This window comes from Stegodyphus dumicola, chromosome X2 (assembly GCF_044657685.1).
Source record: "Stegodyphus dumicola isolate Sdum_Otavi_A_Nest chromosome X2, ASM4465768v1".
Lineage (NCBI taxonomy): Eukaryota > Metazoa > Arthropoda > Arachnida > Araneae > Eresidae > Stegodyphus > Stegodyphus dumicola.
In genome coordinates this window covers 168,822,816-168,843,558 of record NC_140781.1, presented here as the reverse complement: position 1 = coordinate 168,843,558, position 20,743 = coordinate 168,822,816, and the positions used below count along the sequence as shown (strand labels likewise).

The window sequence follows — 20,743 nt, the reverse complement described above, 5'->3', positions numbered from 1 at the left end:
AGCAAAGAATACAATAAAGTAAATTTGGTAAATGCATAGTGTCAATGAAATGTGTTGGAAGAGTTCATTTATATGCAGAAAGCCCCCCTTCCAAAAAAGAAACTACATTTGCTCTAGAGCAAATGGGAGATGTAGCATACGGACCATAATACTGGATCTGAAGGAAATTTTTTTTTTAATGAATCACAGGCAAGTATAGGTTTAGTTTCCTGCAATTCAACTAACGTTATCAGAAGAAGAAAATGCATACACATATATAAAACCACAGAGTAATTTTCATTCATATCACATATTTGATAATACAACTAAGTTTTCAGAATTATCGCTATTTTCAAATTTAAGAAAAGAAACATACTGATCATTTGATTTTTTTTTAATATGTGTTTGAATAGCAGCTTCAAAGCACAGAAAAGAATTTGATAACATTCCCAAAATATGAAATGAAAATATTTACACTGCTTGATTTCCAATTTGTATATCTTGTAATACAAAAAAAATCTATTCTAGTATGGTAATATATATGTGTATGATATTCAAAAATAATTTTAAAATTTTACTAAATACAGACAAGAAACATAACAAAACTTGAAACACTGTAGTGGATCTTTTCCATTATAATACAGCATACATCAAAAAATTTTCCCCCCAGAAAGATGTATACGCTAGCTTGATACATCTAGCAAGAAAGCTTTTGTCTTCAGCTCATTTCAACTACAGTACAAGTTTTCTAATCATAAGTAATCCTCTTATTTTTCCCCCAATAAACCAAATAGAATGACATACTCTAAAAACTTTCTAATAACAGTACTTACTTTGAAAACAAGGACTCTCTATAACTGTTAATGTGGTGTTATAAAAGATAAAAAAAAACAACTAACAATGGTCAATAAGCTAAATTGATGCATTTATCTTTCTGTAGAAAACTGTTTGGCCTGTAACTAAAATATCTGACAAGTTTTATTATCTCCAATTACAGAACTAATAGAATTTGCAGATAAAAAATGGACTAGAATGATAAAATGTAAATAAAACTTCTATTAATAATTAACAAAAGTTGTTAGAAATCATACTGCTTTTGAAATGAAGTAATTTCCTTTTATAAATACCAAAATTAAGTTGTGATGGGGATAGATTATATTGTCCACTTTTACAGTATTACTGTAGCAAGGTATTTTATGATCCTTGTTCCTGTACAGTTGCACAAATTTTAAGTGCAATTGACATTAGGATGATTAAAAAACTAATAAATAATAATAATATATAAAATCTGAAAACTTTTACATTTTATATTATGCCCAAATGGGTATTTTTTTCATTTACAGACATGTACACATTTTGAGAGCATTTGGGCTAAGCATATTTAACCTTTTGAGGCCGGGGCTTTGGTAGCAGTAAAAGCTACCAAAGGACGGGGAATCTTGAACCGAATGCTTTCCCCCCTTTAAGAAATCACCTCCTATTTGCAACAAAGATTCTTGTGAGTAGTTTAATGTATTCTCAGAGGGGTGCATCTATATCGCAAAAGGAAGAACTTTGAAAGAGATAAGTGGTTAAAACCGCAGGGACGTCAAATTTGACATTTCACCCTACTTTTCAGCCTGAAAAATGGGGGAAAAAGACATGGCCACTAAAGTGGACAACCCCGTCTTTTCAAAGGGAGGACTCTATGGCCACTATAATGGCCATCGCGTCTTCAAAAGGTTAAAAACAACATAGCATTAGAGTTTCTGATAGACAGTCTCATGTGCTGGAGATAAAAACATTTTATTCCCTACAGTGTTGCCACTGCTCACTTTGAAATTGTTCAGTTTTTTAATCAAAAATTCGTTAAAGTTTTACAAAATATGAAACACACAATTAAATTAATTCAAAATGCTGAAGTCAGGATTCCAGGTGCCCATGTTTGGGTGGAGGATTTTGTTTTTCAAAATTTGATGCCCTAAGAAACATACATTCATGCAAATCCTCCATTATTTAGTTTCTTTAAATATAATACAGGGCAATAACATTTGGTGGCAACAATTTGAAAAGTGATACAGTCTTTTACAGTAATTCTATGCAAAATGTTGTTTCGAGACTAATAGCCCTTCTGGCTAACAAAGGTTACAAGACATGAATAAAAGATCAGCTTTGCCAAAACGTCAGCATCAGAATAATGTTCTTAAGATTTTGATATAAATTTAATTAGCAGATAGTTTGTATTTTTATGCTTTTTAAAAATTTTAAATTGTTAAAATTGTCAAAATAGATGTTTAATTTCTGAAAATCCTAGTCTTTATTTCAAGAACTGTTACTAACATAAATTTAATAAAATGTGGGAAGAAACATAGTATGGAATGTGGAAAGCTTACCATTTCCACCAAGCAAAATACTGAAATCTCTACGATGTATGTTACTATGACTGCTGGTTTTCTTTTCCCTCTACAGAAAACAATTTGTACATTCACAGCATCACTGCTGCTGTTTAAACGTGATTAAAATGTCTTAAATTTAAATTTTTAAAAAAATAAGTGTTTGACAAAATATATAGCTTCTAGCTCTAAGATCAAACTTAGCACTAAAAGCTTATTTTTGGTCTTTTGACAGAACAAACACAGTACAAAGTTGAGATCTGGAATCGTCTGGACTTAGACAATTTTGGATTTCAGAATTTATGAATTTTGAATGATCAATTTAAATCTAGTAAGATAACAAGCAGACAGAATATTGGGGCTTCACCTATTGTTTTAATGTTGGAGAGAAAAATACTAACCCTTCACAACCACCCAAGAGCCAAAAGTGTGATCCTGGCCAACATGAATCAATGTACTGTCATTGGCTACAGTGCCATGCCCTTAGCCAGCAAATGCATGAAAAACATATGCAGGACTATCAGTTAAATGGGAAAGATATCACATTTATGGCACACAAGCTTCCTTTTTTTGGGGGGGGAGGGAGGTGCTATTCTTCATTCCTAGACTTTGAAAAGGGAGATGGAGTTATTTTATATTTATTTATTTATTTATTGGCTAGTGCTGCAGAGGTCTGAATATTGGACATCTGAATTTCAGACTTAGTACTGTATAATAGCATAGTAAATATTTTGAGATAAATATTTCCAAATATACAACAAATCACAGAAATAACAAACTCATATTTTAGCTAAATTACATTCCTTAATAACAATGCATAGGCTAAAAACAAACATAATTTTACTGTATACATCAAAATGTTTAATTATTTTTTCAAATATTTCCATACATGAGTTACAATCATTAATGTGAAATAATTGGTTTTAATCTTTGAGATGCATTTGTTTAAAATACATGCATTTTGACTAGAACTCCAGTTAAAATCTACTACTGTTTCAGCTCATTATTGTGCATATTCTGATATTTTAAATATTTATTATTATTATTATTATTATTATAAGTATGTTTAACTTATCATAAAACAACCTAAAATGCCAAGAAAATTTACAGAATTTCTCTCCATAATAATATAAATATATTCCAATTACACATATATAATACATGGAATATAATAATAATATATAATTCATGGCATTTGTATTTAAGGTAAGTAAGCAAATAAGATTCTCTTCTTCTGCAGAAGTAAATTCAGATAGAGCACTAGTGACATGTGCCCTTCACACATGGTATTTATATTTTGAGAAAGATCATGTTCATTGACATCAAAAATAACTGCAATATTTAAAAACTTTGCCTACATATTCATTCAGTTTTCTTCTCCATAGTTTGAGTTTTTTTTTAATATATAAAAGCTAATATTTTTTGACTGCCTTCAAAAGGTGCATGTTTTTTCCCTGTAGAGAGATATTAAAAGAATTCAACTTTTCAAAAATATTGCATAAATATGGCAGTTTTATTAAAAAATAAGCATTAGAAAATATTCCGCATCTTTGTATCCTTCCTCTTTAATGGAAATTTCTAGCCGCAGTTCAAAGCTACATGATAAAACATTAGCTCAAGAGACAGTCATCATGAAGTGCTATAGTACAACAAAGACAAGTGTTCGGCTGCAATATCTTCATACAGTTTTCTAAGAAGAACCTTGCTTTCAATGAGATTTTATAACTGGAAGTATTTCCTAACAAACCTGGTAATGAAACTATTACTTTTGCTGCTGATTTCACTGCAAATTTCTGTGGCAAGCATAAATGACATGAAAGAAAATGGTGGATTTTCGACTCCAAGGGGGAAAAAGACCTCTGAAAGCCAGTGCAAACCTGGAATCAAATGACATGATGAGCTAACTTAAGCAACAATATGAAGAAAGGTTCATGGTTTTCTTTTATGGAACGAGGTGTGAGAGGTCATTCTAGCCTTGCATTTATTTCTCAAGTTAGATTGTTTTGAGGTATAGCACGACTGAGAAGGCGCTGCGGTGCCGGCTCACACACGCAAGAATGTTCTGCTCGCACATGCAAAAATATTCTGCACCAGCAGCTTCAGTTAATTATGAAGGTTTTATAATATTTTGTGGTGCCCCTGTGAAGAGGCCAAGGCTTCCCGGGTGCTGAGATGCACACTTTGGAATCCCTGGTGCAGCTATATACACTACAATATTCAGAAGATTTTCTGTATTTATTCCTGAACAACCTAAAAACTCTTCCAAGACTGGTGGATTGTCTACTGATGACCATTCTTCTTCAGAATCATCCAAATCCAGGCTTGAATCAGAACTGCTTGAAATTTGTGGTCCGGAAAAAATCCTAGGATGTCGCATAATTTCGATAAGCTCATTCTCGCAGGAATAATTCAACAAACTATCTATGCAGATTTCTTCAGCATCATATTCTATTCTGTTGTGCCCAGTTTAATGAATTTACTGAGAAAAAATTCATGTTACTAAAAAAATCCCTTTGTCACAAAAAATTCACTGATAACAATAATTCAGCAATTAATTTGCAGAAAACCAGTTTTGCCCTCTCCTGCACTTTAATAATGAAAATTACTTTTGTCACTTCCCATGCTTTAATAACAATAAGCACAAAATGAGTTTAGTTGTTTCCCCCTATGATTTATTAATTTGTATTTGTATAATGCTCACACATAATTCATATCATAGATTCGAGTAAAATTGAAGCAGATGTAATTTTGAAAGAAAAATTTTCTTAATGAAACAAAATACTACCATTATTACCAAAAACTTGTGTTCCTTTAAGCAGCAACTTATTAATTATGAAACAAAATTGTTAGTTTCCCTAGATTCTAACAATGCATTTGGTAGCATACATTTTTTCCCCTACTTTTAAATTTCTACCCATTTAAGAATTCAAGAACATTTACACACATTAAATTGGTAGTCTGATAGTGCAACATTTCAAAATACAGGAGATTTGAAGAATTTCATAATCTAATTAACCTAGTTTTTTTACTCTTGTGTCTCAAGTGTAGTATAAATTAAAGTAGCATTGTACTGAGATGTCTTTCTGATTGCCTTCAAATGCCAATTTATCTACCTTGTTTTCTGAATCAAATGAAAACAGATCAAGGGAGAAGTTCAAATTTCTTTCATATCCCATCATACCATAAACACTGATGACAGATATGGAAGTTAGAAACAGGTCAACCATTTAGTGAGGCAAACAGTCTACCGCGAATGGACACATAAGTTATTTCCCCTCATTAGGGGCTAAGTAGTTCAAAAAAAAAAGAAAAACTGTATAATTCTAATAACAAAAAATACATGACACCTGTTAGTAAATTATTTTAGCCTGAAATCATGTCGAATATATCCCCTGCTTACATTTTTAACATAGTTTCTTTATTTGACAAGATACAGATTTCTAAACATGGATCAATCTTTATTCTTTACAACATGCCCAATTTCCTAAAGGTTTCTGTTATTTGATTATGACAAAGCACGGGGAGACATGCATTTGTGGGAGACTTTCTAAGGGAAACTGGCTCATATCTACATTACACATGGTGGGAAAATGGCCATGCCACCAGCCCGCTCATCTGGAATTGAACCCATGTTAAACTACCGATGTTCAGCAACTTTAGCACTTTGGAACTGGTAGGTGCCCATTCACTAAAAGTACACCTTCAAGAATAGAAGTACTTGAGTACCTGGCCACCTGTTTTCAAGATTTAAATTTTGCAACTTGAAATTTTTAAACTAATCTTGGAACCACTTTTAACAGTGCTATTTTTCCTAGCAAATATCATAATTCTTTAGCCATTATAATTGCACTAGTTGTCCTTTGAAACACACATAATATGTAGTGTCTTACATTTCATTCACTCTGTAAGTCCATATAATAGATCTTGGTGCTCAACTGCTCCTAAATAAAGCTATAAGGAAATTTGTAAGTTTAACCTGAGTCACTTAGGTGACTGTTTCAGTTTTGTAAAGAATCCTAACAGATGCACCACTTGTTCTGAATTTCAGCATGAAATATTATTGGTCTCAGATAATATTAAAAAAATAGCATCTCTGCATGCAAAAAATACAATTTAAATCAATACAAATATTAATTAGATGTTCATCTATTATTTTTTTTAATTCTATGTTTCGGTAGTTCTACCAAACTTTTTAACTCATAGTAACTTAATATTAAAAAACTTTATCATGGAGAATAAAATAACCAAGTACACATGCATTTTAATTCCAATTCAGCAATATATACAAACTTATTTACCAATATAATATTGCCAAATAACTGCAGGTAGTTCCCAACTTTAGGAATTAACTAAGACCAAATTACCAAATATAAATTGAAGGTTCATAAAGCAAGCATTCTTTTCCCATAAGAATAATAATAAACACACTGGTTCCTAATAAAAAGAACACTTTCAATTTCGGTCCACTGTGTTTTTTACTAAACTACTACTTTTTGTTCCTCAAATCCTTCAAAATTAGCCCTTATCACTTGAAGACAAGAAAATTGATTAAAGAATAAACTAATCAGTTTTCTGTAAATCAAAAAAAAGTTTGACAAAAAATAAAGAAAAATATGATAAATGGCAATTTATTTATTTCTGTTTATTCTTCCCCCTCTTGCTTTTCATTTTTAAAAGACACTATTTTAAGCAACTTTTCATCCAAAAGCTCACTACAGTGTGGTTTAAGATCAGTTATGTCATTAGTAAAAGCTTCACTTCCCAGTGCTTTGCACAATCGCTTCAGTCTTATGCTGAATTATTTCTTCTTTTTACTCAAATCCTTCAAAATCAGCACTTTAATTGGCATTTAGGCAGTTAGCACTTAATTAACAGTTCAGAATTAGAAGTTAGGACAAAGCTTTTGCAAAACCCCATTCACAATTTTTTTCTGAAATTCTGCTCCAAGCATGCTCCATCATTTTTAATTCATTCAAAACATAAAAAATCCTTCCAAAATTGTTTAAACCTCCTTCAGTATGCATGGCCTTTGATTACAGATTCAAATATTTCATGTAAATACGCTTTGAATATTACAGTAGTATCTGGATCCATAAACTCAAGATGCGACACTATATAGGAGGGATAAAAATATTGGGTTATCTGAAAAGTTTTGTGATTTTTTTAATTGCATTTTCTTCTAAATATATTTTACTGCTAACACAGAGTGACCTCGTTTGAAGAAAGTGTTTAAATTCAGTCTCTTCTGCTTATGTTGCACAATACTAGCCTGTGTTGTGACATGAGTTTCAGTGGAGTGCAAGAATGAAAAATCCAAAAGCTCCTTCTGTCATATGCTCCTTTATTTTTAAAATGATAAGAATGCTAAGTCAGACTGCACATAAAATTTGAACTAAATATGGGAAAAGTGCTGTTTTTGATAACACAGTTCGAAGGTGGTTTGGGAAGTACCTCTCTACCAAACATCCTTTCTAAACAAGGACCTATTAAAAGAAACTGCCTCTGAAAACCAACATTATACAGTTCAGGAACTATCAGACAGAATAAATATTCCAAAAGCACATGTTCATTTGAAGAAATTAGGTATGTAAGCAGCTATGTTGTATGGGTACCTCATATTTTAACAGAGCAGAATAGGCTTGCTTGAGTTTGGTATATAACTCTTTGCTGGGACGATTAAAAAAAAAACTTTAAAAAAAAATTTTCATTACAGGAGATGAGAAGTGGATCTCATATAACAACAAGGGATACGCCTTTATTTAGAAGTACTAAGGAAGGAAGGGCTTCATTCTAAAATGTAATGCATTGCACACAGTAGGACAGGAAAGGAAATGTATACTATAAATTGTTGCCACCAAATCAGACAAATTCCAAAAAATGTTGTAACCAAATGGCAGTTTTAGAAGCATAAATCGAAGCAAAGTGCCCAGAACTGATCAATCTTCACAGTGTTCTCTTCACTCATGATAATACTGAAGCCTGCTATTTTGATTAATGCCAAACACGACTTGTGCATTACACCTTGTCATTTCATATTTTCATCAAGTTACTTCAAAATTCTCTGAGTGGCCTGAAGTTCACTTCTTTGGAGACTGTCAAACAGCATGCTGTTAATTCTTTACATGTAAACCTATTGAATATTTTAAAAAAGGAATATCCCAGCTACCTGAGTGATGGCAAAAAAAAGTTATAGAATAAAATGGTACTAAGTGATTCAACAAAATTTTCTTATGTTCTCAAACGGCTTCATTTGTATTTATTATTAAAAAAAGCTGCAGAACTTTTGGGATGATCCAATAAATTCTTAACATCTGGATGATGATTTTGTAAAAAAGGAGGGTACTTGAGTAGATATAGGATGCAAAAAGGAATGTTTTTGTTTTTATTGTTGTTGCCACTGCTTTATTTTTGGAATGAAATGATGTAAATGATAGACTGTCCTGGCCTCTCAATAGACAGTAAGTCACGATTTTCGCACAATTTGCCACAATTCATGGATGATAATGATGATAATGCATCAAGATGCCATTTACTGGAATATAAATCTTGAATGAATAATTTGCACTAAAAAAAAGCTAAATTGTTTCACTGTTAAAAAATAATTCTTCCAGGTTTTCTCCACAAAACTGGCCCACCAGCGGCCGAGCGGTAAGTCGCTGAACACTGGTAGTTCGGTCCGAGGTTCGAATCCCGCGAACGGGCTGGCTGCATGGGTGTTTTCGTGGTTTTCCCCATGTGTAACATGTATACGAGCCAGTTTCCCTTAGAAAGTCCTCCACGAAAGGCATCCCTCCCCTTAGGCAGATAGCCCTAGTGTGCTTTGCCATAATTAAATACACCACACCACATCCCCACAAAACTGCAATTTTTGCTACTGTAGATTTATAAATACTTAAAAAAAAATTTGCCTTTATTTTGAAATAAAAATCACAATCACTGAAATCCCCTTAATATATGTTAGTCTCTGTTTTAGATTAAATTTATTTCCTGAAATATTTAAGAATTTTTGTTTACTGAAATCCGAGGTACACAAATTAATTTAAATTTCTGACACCTTTAAAAAATATGAAAAAATATTTCAAAGAACGTTTTATGATCTATACCATTGGGAGGGCAGTGGAAGACTGCTGAGGGGTGATGAGCTTGTTTTGGGTGGCAGGGAGACAGCGAGCATGTTTTATGATATGGAGTGATGAGCATGTTTTGGCATTCAAACTTAATACAAAACTCCAAAACAAATTTATTAAATCGATTATCTGATTTACACCATTTGTAACAGCAGTCAAATGAATTTATGTGATGGCTTCCCTACTGCAATTCTAGGAATGGTGAGAAAAATCTACCAGAAATTTATCCTGACAAACAAAATAAACATTTGATTTTTTTTCAAACACATTTCTGAAAGCTCCGTCTGTCTCAGGGTTACCAGCAACCTCATCAAGTAACAGTTATTGATATAATGTAAAAATTTAAATTTTCAAAATAATACATTCTCAGACTTTTACCAGGAAACAAAACTTAGCATTTTAATTTTAAAATTACGAAAATCTAAAAATTCCAAGAAATAAAAGCCCTACCTTCTGGCGATAAAACAGCATCAGTAAATTGCTTTAAAGGTGTAGTAATATCAATAAAGTCCCTCACAACCTAAAAAATTCAAATAAAAAGTCACAACAATACTGTATTATACATTGTCACAACACACTGTATTATTTATTGGTTAACAACTGCTAAGGACGGATGATAGTAACAGCTATAGCAACTGCAAAATGGAAAGCAGGAAAATGCGGAAATTAGCACATAAGTGCGGGATACAGTCAGTGATTACGCAAATTTTGGATTGCCAAAGTTGTTCGTCATGTGATAAGGCTGATAAGATATATAAAGAATTTGATGCGTATTGACCATTGCTTAAAAGTAAAATTTAATAATAAAAAAGGTCAATTGATGAACTTGCAATTTTTGGTATGTCTTTCCAACATCACTTATATGATTTTATGCATAACTGAATTACTGGCAAGATTGAAGAAGGATGAAAAATAACAGATGTTGCTAAAGAGTCTGACGTTGTTTCATGGCTTTGGAAATCATTTCAAACAAATATAATGCATAGCAAATGTGACACGGAAGGTCATGCTTGCAGTGTGATGCCTGCAGAAGATAAATACATGGTGCTGTCGACAAAAAAAAAAAAAAAAAAAAAAAAAAAAAATCTGGCACAGCACAGCTAATGAGGTAGCAAATCAGTTGCTTGTTGCTACTGGCAAGGGAAATTGAAAAGGGAAAGGGAATTGTCCATTACAAGCTGCTGCAGAATCAACAATTCGGCCCTATACACAAGTTGACCGTTTGAATGAAGCAATCCAGAAAGGGTGAATAGACTTGGCCAACAGAAAGGGAGTTGTGTTCCATTATGACAATGCATGGCTACACACATTTCTGATGACTTGGAATAAATTGACGGAACTTGGTTGGGAAGTTTTGATTCACCCATCATATAGCCCAGACTTTGCACCATCTGACTACCACTTGTTTCAATCTCTGCCAAACTTTCAATGGTAAAAAATTGGCCGAAAGAAGCGCTGCTGAAAATCACTTGGCCAAGTTTTTTGATGATAAATGACAGAAGTTCTACACCGATGGAATTATGATGCTACCCAAAAAATGGCCAAATGTTGTAGATAATAATGTTCAATATGTAGTAGATTAAGACGATTTTCAATAAAGAAAACTTTTGTTCAAAAATGTATCAAAAAAGTGTGGAGACTTTTCATATAACCCAATACTATTTAGAACAATTAGCATATTCCTCATATCTATCTGTGCTCGATCAGTCAAAGTATCAGGAATACTTTTCTCTCGATATCCTCCACAACCTCCTCCATCATCAGATTCACCAACACAGGGTGCTGATGATAAGGTTCAATCAAATTGCCATGATAAATGGTATACTATATCCGGATTCTGTATGGTACACTTGGTTTCGGAAATCACTTTCCCTGGCCCTATCCAATTTACTGCCATTTTGTGAGGCTTAGATGTAATTAAGTATTTATTTTCATGTGAACTACGAATCAGAGGTCCTACTGCATCAATATTTAATCTGTTATACACTTCTGATATAACTGGCACAATCTTCATTATAGCTTTCTTTTTATCCCTATTGTGACTTACATGCTGACAAATATCACACGTCCTCACAAATTTTTCAATTTCCTGGTAACAATTAGGCCAGAAATAGTGTGTCAGAGCTCTATACTTGGTTTTTCTTACCCCTAAATGACCAGAAATTTTCTCATGGCATAACTTCAAGATTCCTTTCCTAAAAAGAAGAGGGACCCAGAGCTGAAGCTTATCTTCCCCTTCTTAGAGCCTGCCACTCCGAGTAGCCTCCCCTTTACAATTCTAAACTCTTTCCCTTTCACTTTCCCCTTTCTTCCAGAGGGCTGCTAAACTAGCGCATGCCTTTTGTGCTTCCACGAATTCTGCTGCCGAAACATCCACAAGGATGGACCTTTCTTCTGAACTGATTATTGGAATTTCAATGGACTCTTCCATATTGCTTGCTAACTTCCCTTCTTCCAAAATCCCATTATTCACAATACTTTCACATCCTAAGTCTTCCGATCTGGTCTTCCGTGCCCACTCTCTAAACTTCTGCATGCATGTGCCTGACTGCAGGTTTCCATGACGTTCATGAGAACCAATTGTTCCCTAATTTCCTCTATCAACTGTGCAGTTTGATTTCCTAACAAATAGTACTCTTTATCTAACTGCACCAGAGTAAGAGCTGCCTTTGTGGTGACCACACCAAAATTACCTTCAATGGTGACTTTCGACAAAGGTAAAAATTTACATTCTGTGTCCAAAAGCTGTTTCACCCACACAGTTTCCCCTCATAAGTCACTAAAATTAATCCAAGCACTATTCCATAGATCTACTGCAGCTCCAGTACCTCTCAGATATTCTCTCTCTACCCCATTAATTAATGCTTTTTTTTAAATACGTCTCAAAATACTTCCTTAAACTCTCCGTTCCCAAATTATTCACAAGACTAGCCTTATTTTTTTCCAGCGATGGACATTAGGTCAGATACACCTATGCTTTCCACATTGGTAACACCTTATTTTCAGCTGTTTCTTGAAACCTGCTTCCTTGAAAGCTTGCTCTTTTTTAAAAGCCTCCACTTTTCTATGCTCCTTCGATTGTATTCTTTGATGACCATTACTTTTCTGATTATCACTACCACTGAAATTTATATACCGCTCTCCAGTTTTCTCAAATGGTTTCTTAAACCTCGCTCACTGCTTTAACCTCCTCGAATCTCTTCGCAAAGCCTCACACCTGCCACATTTCTCTGCTAAAATAGAAGCTGTTTTAAATTCTTCCCAATTGTCTAAGTGGTGCTCTCTTATTTCTAAAGGGACTCACTGCTTAATTTGCTCTTTAAGCATAAGTTCTTTAAGACTTTAAAAATCCTGAACTTCCACTGAATCCAACCAGTTCTCTAAATAAACTTTCAATTCATATACTAAATCCACCTACAATATCCCATTCTTTCTAGGATGCTCTTCAAATTTTGCTTTTAGAGCCAAAGAATTGAGCTTGAATCTATGCATGAGTAATTTTTTAACATGCTGATAATCCTCCCCTTTATCCACTGGTTCTTTTAGTATTAATTGAGCTACATCATGAGGTAATAAAGGAATTAATTGCAAGACCCAATCGATCTCATTAACATTCTCTTTTAAAGCCTGATTCTCAAATAGCATAAAGAATAATGAAATATCTATATTACACGATTCAAAACGTGGTACCAGATCTTTCAAAATCAGCCTTTTTTTCTTTAGGATGTTCAACTCTCAAACCCGTAGAAGCTAAGCTATTAGTCTCAACCACTTTCATCAACTTTCACTTGTCCAATTCAAAAACTTGCTCCCGTTCCTGTTCTGCTCTGTTATAGTCCACCATTTTTTCTAAACTTTCCTGCTCGGCTGCAGCCCAAATTCATGCCATGTATTCTTTTGCCACTTCCCTTCCATAATGGGCGAGTCCTCAGTATTAAGAATAGCCTGCCTAATTCCTCTTACTTTATTTGCCTGAGACACATTTGTATCAAACTCTTCCGCTAACTCTAGTGGCAGAGCTTTAGTAAATTTCCTCATAAACTCTCCCATTATGGAAAAAATAGTTAAGAAAATAACCTACCTCAAAGTACAAAAACAGGTCTATTTCTCCAAAACCGAGTAACAGCCTAATAATTTGACACATTTGTGAGACACATTTGTATCAAACTCTTCCGCTAACTCTAGTGGCAGAGCTTTAGTAAATTTCCTCATAAACTCTCCCATTATGGAAAAAATAGTTAAGAAAATAACCTACCTCAAAGTACAAAAACAGGTCTATTTCTCCAAAACCGAGTAACAGCCTAATAATTTCTGAACACTAATTGCCTTAATGATCTCTAAATGTTTAACATATACATACAAACATAAATCAGAAATGCTAAATTAACATGAAACTTTTTCTAGCACTAACCATAAAACTTTTGTCCTATAACTCTGGACTGATTTTTAAAAAAATAAACTTTTGTAAAGCATACCGTTGCAATGCTTCAAGCAATATAAATTATTACTAGAACAATAGAACAAACAGCTAAATTTCAATTACCAAAACCTTAACCACAAGAAAAATTTTAATCCCCCATAACAGAGCTATATCAAACATCAGCCTAGTCTCGAATAACTGGCATAATTTCTCCAAAATCGAGGGGGGGAGATTCCTTCACTTGTCCATATTCTGACTGACGAAAAGACTTCTTTTATTCCTTTGTCCCTTGGAGTAACCTTCGAGGCTGCAACCGGAATCATTAACAAAGGCACCTCGTTAAAATAAGATTTCTCCTCTGATCTGAAAGAGCTATCAATGCATTCAGAAATCATTCATCCTAGACAAAGAAAATTCTATGTGACCTTATCCCACCTCCAATAAAGGAGAGTACCCTGATCTGTGTACTGACAAGAGGAATGGGATAAATTACACCAACAGCTGCTGGATAATGCTGTGCAAAGCATGACACGATGTCAGGAATCTTCCATTGCCCTCCATGGCATCTTCTACTGACATCTTACGCTAGAATGCCTGCAGACAGTAACTGCATTTTTTTCACTATTGCGAATTCATCGCAAAAATGACCAGATTGTACCTTGAACACTTTTCAAAGTCTCCTGGATTTCAGAGGATAAAAATTTCTCTTTATTGTTATGTCCTAGTATTCTGGCATTATTTTATTTCACTTGGCATCCAACCACACTTTTTAAGCATTATACAGCCATTTGTGATCCGTCTTTAGCAACTGTTCGTCAGTTTATTAAAGTAATTCAAAGCAAAACTCTTCAATAAGCAAACAATATTTTTTATGCCCGTAATTTTGAAATAGGGATAGATTAAAGAAAAATAAATACTTTCTTATTCTGTTCAAAATTTAAATATATTCAGAAGAATAAAGTATAATTTTCTTGTATTGTGTATTGCATACGCTCACACATTCTTCATCTCTCATACTCAAAAAAATTTACCAGAATATCTCACATAGTGTGCAAACATTAAAAAAAAAATATATATTATTTAATATTTTCATATGGTGTTTCAGAGAAAACTATAAATACACCTCTTGATGACCCAATTTTTACCACACCTTACTCTTGGAAAAGATATCTAGAAATACAGGTTGATTATGATTATTCTTATTTATTTAATTATGATTATTCTTCCTATTAGACACTGTTCTATTATTTCAATAAAAATGAAAATACCAAATCAGCTATTTCATCTATACCTTATTCAATCATCTTCTAAAAAGTGGACTCTTATGAGAGGAATAGTCATTCAAAAATATGCATATTACCTAATTAATCAGTTATAAAATTACATTTTGAAATTAAAAAAACCTGCATATTGTAGTATGAGTATATATCACAGAAAACGATTTACTTCTCATTTAAAAGTTGCATACTTTCTGCAACACCTTTGTACTTGGTCAAAATAAAATCAACATAAAAAGGGAAGAAAGAAAGAAAATTTACTTAAAAAATACATTTGTTCATATTACAGCATTTCCAAAACATAGTTTTTAAACTGAATGGGGTAAAGTAATTAACCCATTTACTAGCATATTCTTTCCCCTTGCATGTTTTTCCCCTTAGCTTTCAGGAAATCCAAGTATTCACATAATTTTCCTCTTCTTCACAGCATTCAGAAAGTGAGCTTCCCTAAATTTTAAAATGGATTCATCTATGTAATGATTGTTTTCATATTCATTAATTGATTTGCTTGTAGGTTTTGGGTGCATGGGCCAATTGAGGAAGCAAGAATAATGATGAGCATCAAGAAAATGCAGATATCAAACACCTAATGGTTCTAAAAATATTGCATGTGCAAGACAGCTTGATCAGTGATGAATATGATGACAGCGGTTTTGAAGAAAATGACTTGCAAGCTGTAACACATGACAGACAGAAGTTCCAATAGCAATGAATAATTTGAGGTGTAGGGAATAGCAATGGCTAACAATAAAAATGGGCGAGAGTAGAGATTAAGTAGAAATTAAGGTGATAGATATTGTAATGTTCATATGCATTCTTATTGAAAAGATTTTTATTCCAAATTAATAATATTGTGATAGTCACTGGCAGTTTACCCATGAGTACTTTTCATTTATCTTGTTCTTACTGTAACAGTGTTCTTTGGAAGTTAAAAAATTCACATAATTTTTGCATACTAAAATTAGTAAAAAAAGGAGAGGAATATGCAACGAAATGTGATATTTAAATTACTGAAATTTGACTGTGGCACACTTTTCATACATATCTTTTTTGGCAATCAATGATAAGAATTTTTCAATTTCAGTCAACATACAGGGGAGGGGAATTTAAATCATTCATTAAAAAGGACACAAAACTTTTAAAAAAGTTCTTACTTTGCTCACAATGGTTTCCTGAATTTTGTTTTTCAGCTCTTGCAATTTACCTGATATTGTCTCGGCTATTGCTACTGCCTGATAACTTGAACCCTGATAAAACAAGAAAATCATAATAATAATAAAACTAACAAAATTATAGAAGAAATCAAATGATAATCATATATGTAAAACAAACAAAATAAAATTTCTTAAATTTTAAAAAATCATAAAAAGATTAGAAAACTAACTCATTAAACTAACTTTTTTAAAAATTCACTTTTCACTTACCTCCTGTTATACATATAATGAAATTATTTAACACATTTGCTTAGTTATTTTTACAAACCTGAACTTCACAAAAGAAATGAACCCAAAATCAATGGATATATTGACACTGTACAGATTGTTTTACCACCCAAGCTATCAAAACTATTATCTCCAATTGTTGCACTTGTTAAATCCATCCATTTAGTTGTCTTTATATTTATCCAGGACATTAACCCTTTGAATGATTTACAGGATGATCTTGTGCTGACAAATAATTTCAAACAGTTACTTCAACGGATTCCTCTGTTAATTTTAGTAGATTGACGATAGATATGGTGCTCTAAGTGAGAATGGAAATAGTAAAAAGTAGTACATTTTGAGCAACACAGGAGCATTTGAGTTACATTTTGGGTGGTCTTATGTGAAAAGCTCTTACCCATAGTTACGCCAACCTAATTTCTTACCAAATAAAATGCCAGAATATGTCATAGAGATATGGGTGAAATTTTTATCCCACCATATCTATCGTGACCTTGGATCTCCAACTTTACCAGTTTCCTGACTATCAGCCTGTTGACTTAATAGTCACGAATTTTTCCAGCATGACACATCTGAATATCGAAATATCAATTAAAACTGACAAATACTTCACAAAATGAGTTTAAAAAATCATTCAAAGAGCTATGATAAGTACCAACAGAAGTGTACTGTCACAAAAGACAAACTTTTGATATGTTTACCCTGAGTTTAAACAAAACTATGATCAACAATAAATTTTATGTTAACTAGCATCCCTTTTTTATTGGGTCATCTCAACAGTTTTGCTGTTTTATAATGATGCATACAAATGAAGCAATGCACAAAAATCAGAAACTTTCATTAAATTTACTACACAGAGACAATTTTATTCTGGTTTTTTGCCATCTCTCTGACATCTTAAAAATTCTTTTTTAAAAAAATTCATTAGGTTTACTTGTGGAGAAGTTACTGATGTGTTGTTTGAAAATCTTCAAGAAAGTAAATTCCAAGCTATTCAGAGAATTTTGAAGTAACTTCAAGAGATGAAAATCCAAGACAACAAGATCTAATGAATATGAGGGGTGACACAAAACACTTTAGTCATACTCGATACAAAGTTTCTACTCGACATTTACCAAAAAGTGCAGCCAAGCATTATGATGATTGAAGACAACACCTCAAAGATTTATCAATTCTAGATACTTTGCTTCGATTTCTGTTTTCAAAACTGCCATTTGGGAACAGTATTTTTTCAAATTTATTGTCTAATATGGTGGCAATATTTCATAGTACACAACTCCTTTCCCACCATACACAAAACATTACTTTTTTGGTATGCAGCTTCATTTCTGATGTCACTAAGAGAAGTTCTCCATGATTTCTTATAACATTATTGTACACCGTCTCTTTTTCATCTCTAGTAATGAGCCATTTCAAAAAGGGAGAGGTTATTTTTTTTAGGAAAAAATTACATGTTAGAACTTCAGCAAGCACATCATGCACTGTTAAAGTATGGGGTCCCTCTTAAAATGATGATGTAAATTTTTTTAGCCTAGAGGGCGTTAGCCCATAAATTTTGTTTTGCGTCAAAAACTTTAAACGACTGTTTCATTTTTCAAATTGTTGCCACCAAATATTATCGCCCTGTGTTATATTTAAAGAAGTTAAATAATGAAGAAACATCATAAAATTATGTATGTACTGTGATAAAACATTACCTAGAGCCATCAAATTCTAAATAACAAGGTCCTCCACCAAATATGGGCATCTGAAAGCCCTAATTTGGAATTTGTTTTATTATTGATTTCATATTTTGTAACACTTTCACGAATTTTTGATAAACAAAGTCAATGATTTAAAAGACAGTAATGGCAAAAGTGTGCGGGGGGACGTTTTTATCTCCAGCGCAAGACTGTGTATTGTAAATTCGAATGATATCCTCATTTTAAAATTATTTTGCAATAATGCTTTTGAATTGAATTTTATAAGTGGGAAGAACATGATATTTAATAAATAAAGGTAACACACAAAATTTGAAAGAAATGCCCCTCTGGGCGTAATGTAAAATCTGAAAGCTTTCAGATTTCCCCCCCCCCCTCTAATACATATTCTCTCTGATTGCTGCTGAACTGTGTAAGTTTAATTTTCAGCAGCAGCTTTTTGGAATAGGACCCTGTTTACAGAAGATGGTTTTCACAGCTTAAGTGTTGCATGCGCATGGGTTCGTAATACATTGAATGCACAATTCGAATAAGAACTTAATTTATTCTTATCACAAGAAATGTAACAAAATGCTAGGTTTTCCTCAAACATATTCATATAATATCACATTAGTTAGTTAGCAGTATATTTTAAACTACTAAAACATTAAATAAAATGCAATCCAAAGCGCAGAGAAAGCTAATCCAGTCTCGCCGCGAATTCATTACAATCAACAACAATAACTCAGTAAACAACTGAACTAAGATGTTTCTCAGTGTCTTTTTAAAGCTTTTTAATCGTGCACGAGAATGTTCTGTTAATTTGTTTCTGGAAACAAAAGAGTAGAAGTAGGGTAACAGCTAACACAGTAGTCAATTACATTTATACAGTTTAAATATAAATTACGAGATATCTATTTGTTAAATGTGCGTGCTCTTGTATTTTTACTCGTCCGGCTTAGCTTTGTCTTAAAATGTGTCTCATAATGCATTGCATGGGGAAATAAAACAATTTTAATTATAATTCTACTAAAAATAGCCAACTAAATACAAATCCGTAACAGAAGTTTTCATGCTTCTCAAACTTTCTTCCCAATTTCTACAACCTCCTTTGAACTGGTCACCTCAAACAATTCTTTTCCCATATATACCTGATCAACAGTCTGACAAGCAAAATAAAAAAGCCAATGATGAAAATGAATTTTTAGCTGCCCATTCTTAGCAGTACATTGAAACAAAAATTACGCCGCATCACATGCTAAAATTGTACATAAGCTGAAATGTCTGTATTTAAACATTTGCTTTGATCAAGGTCACTTCATATCAGAAGTAACAAAATAATTATACGAAAACGAGCTTTGATTTGAAACATTGCAGAACTTTTCAGATTTCTTCCTTAGATTCTATTTCACAGCACAAAGCTATTTACCTTATAATAATCAGCATAAATATATAATCAGAATACACAAGATACTAGTTTACACACAAGGCAAATGTTTGGACACGTGACATTTCTTTAAGAAGAAGGGCAAGTATTGACAACATGTAAAGCAGGAACATTTCATCATAGGAAATAAATGCAACTTCTGTACATTTAGCCACCTACGGGCATTACTTGTATCAGTACAACAGAAAATAACTAAAGATTTCTGAGACGTAAATTGTGCATAATGTATTTATAGTAAGAAATTATAATAAAATTCACCAAAAAATTAAAATGAGAAAGTAAACAATTACTTACTTGACCCATACGACACATTTCAGCAAGCTGCCGTGACAGACTTTCAGTTTCTGAACATAACTTTTGTATCGACATCTGTTCAGCAACAGGGCAACTATTGATGATTTTTCTGCCATCTTCAACAACAAGCTGAATTGCCTGGTGGCCTTCAAAATAACAGAAGAACTTATAAAAGGAATCAAGCTTTAAGACTTCAAAAATATTTTTCAAGTTACAAATTAGTGTGAAGATCAAAGTAGTTTGGTTTTTATGTTTCTTTCTAAATGTAAAACGAAGCTTCCAAATATTAGAAACTATTTACATTAATCCTAGTAAAAATTCTAAAAACATTAAACAAAGTTTTTTTTTTAAACAAGGATGTCTAAGTGAGATCCAAAGAACTCTATAACAGTAGCAACAAGAATTAAGGAAAACTATAATTTTATTAATTGTTTAAGCAGTTTGCCAAAATAGAAATACTTTTAATTTATATTAATAAAATAGGTCGCAAGCTTGTTATCATGGAAAACAAACATATTAATAGAGTAATAAGTATACAGCAATAAATTCACCACCCAGCCAACTTACAAGCAGTGGAATTTTCACCATTTTAATAAATTAGTATTGTTGCGAAGTTCTCATTATTATTGTAAACAATAACGTAGATCGACAGACAGTTTCATATAGTTAATTTTGTATGAATAATTATATACTGTTAAAAATAAAC

General features: G+C 32.6%; 1 protein-coding gene across 2 annotated transcripts in view; it reads right to left on the bottom strand.

Annotated features, from left to right (window-relative positions):
* Vinc (vinculin) overlaps positions 1–20,743 on the bottom strand; it is a 148,834-nt gene that overhangs the window by 76,378 nt on the left and 51,713 nt on the right. For both annotated transcript variants that reach the window (XM_085809507.1, XM_085809508.1), the window contains exons 9-11: positions 20,038–20,183; positions 16,330–16,422; positions 9,929–9,998 (exon numbers count right to left, since the gene is read on the bottom strand). In XM_085809507.1, the coding sequence (XP_085665633.1) occupies positions 9,929–9,998; positions 16,330–16,422; positions 20,038–20,183 (309 nt within the window). The remainder of the gene's footprint in view (positions 1–9,928; positions 9,999–16,329; positions 16,423–20,037; positions 20,184–20,743) is intronic.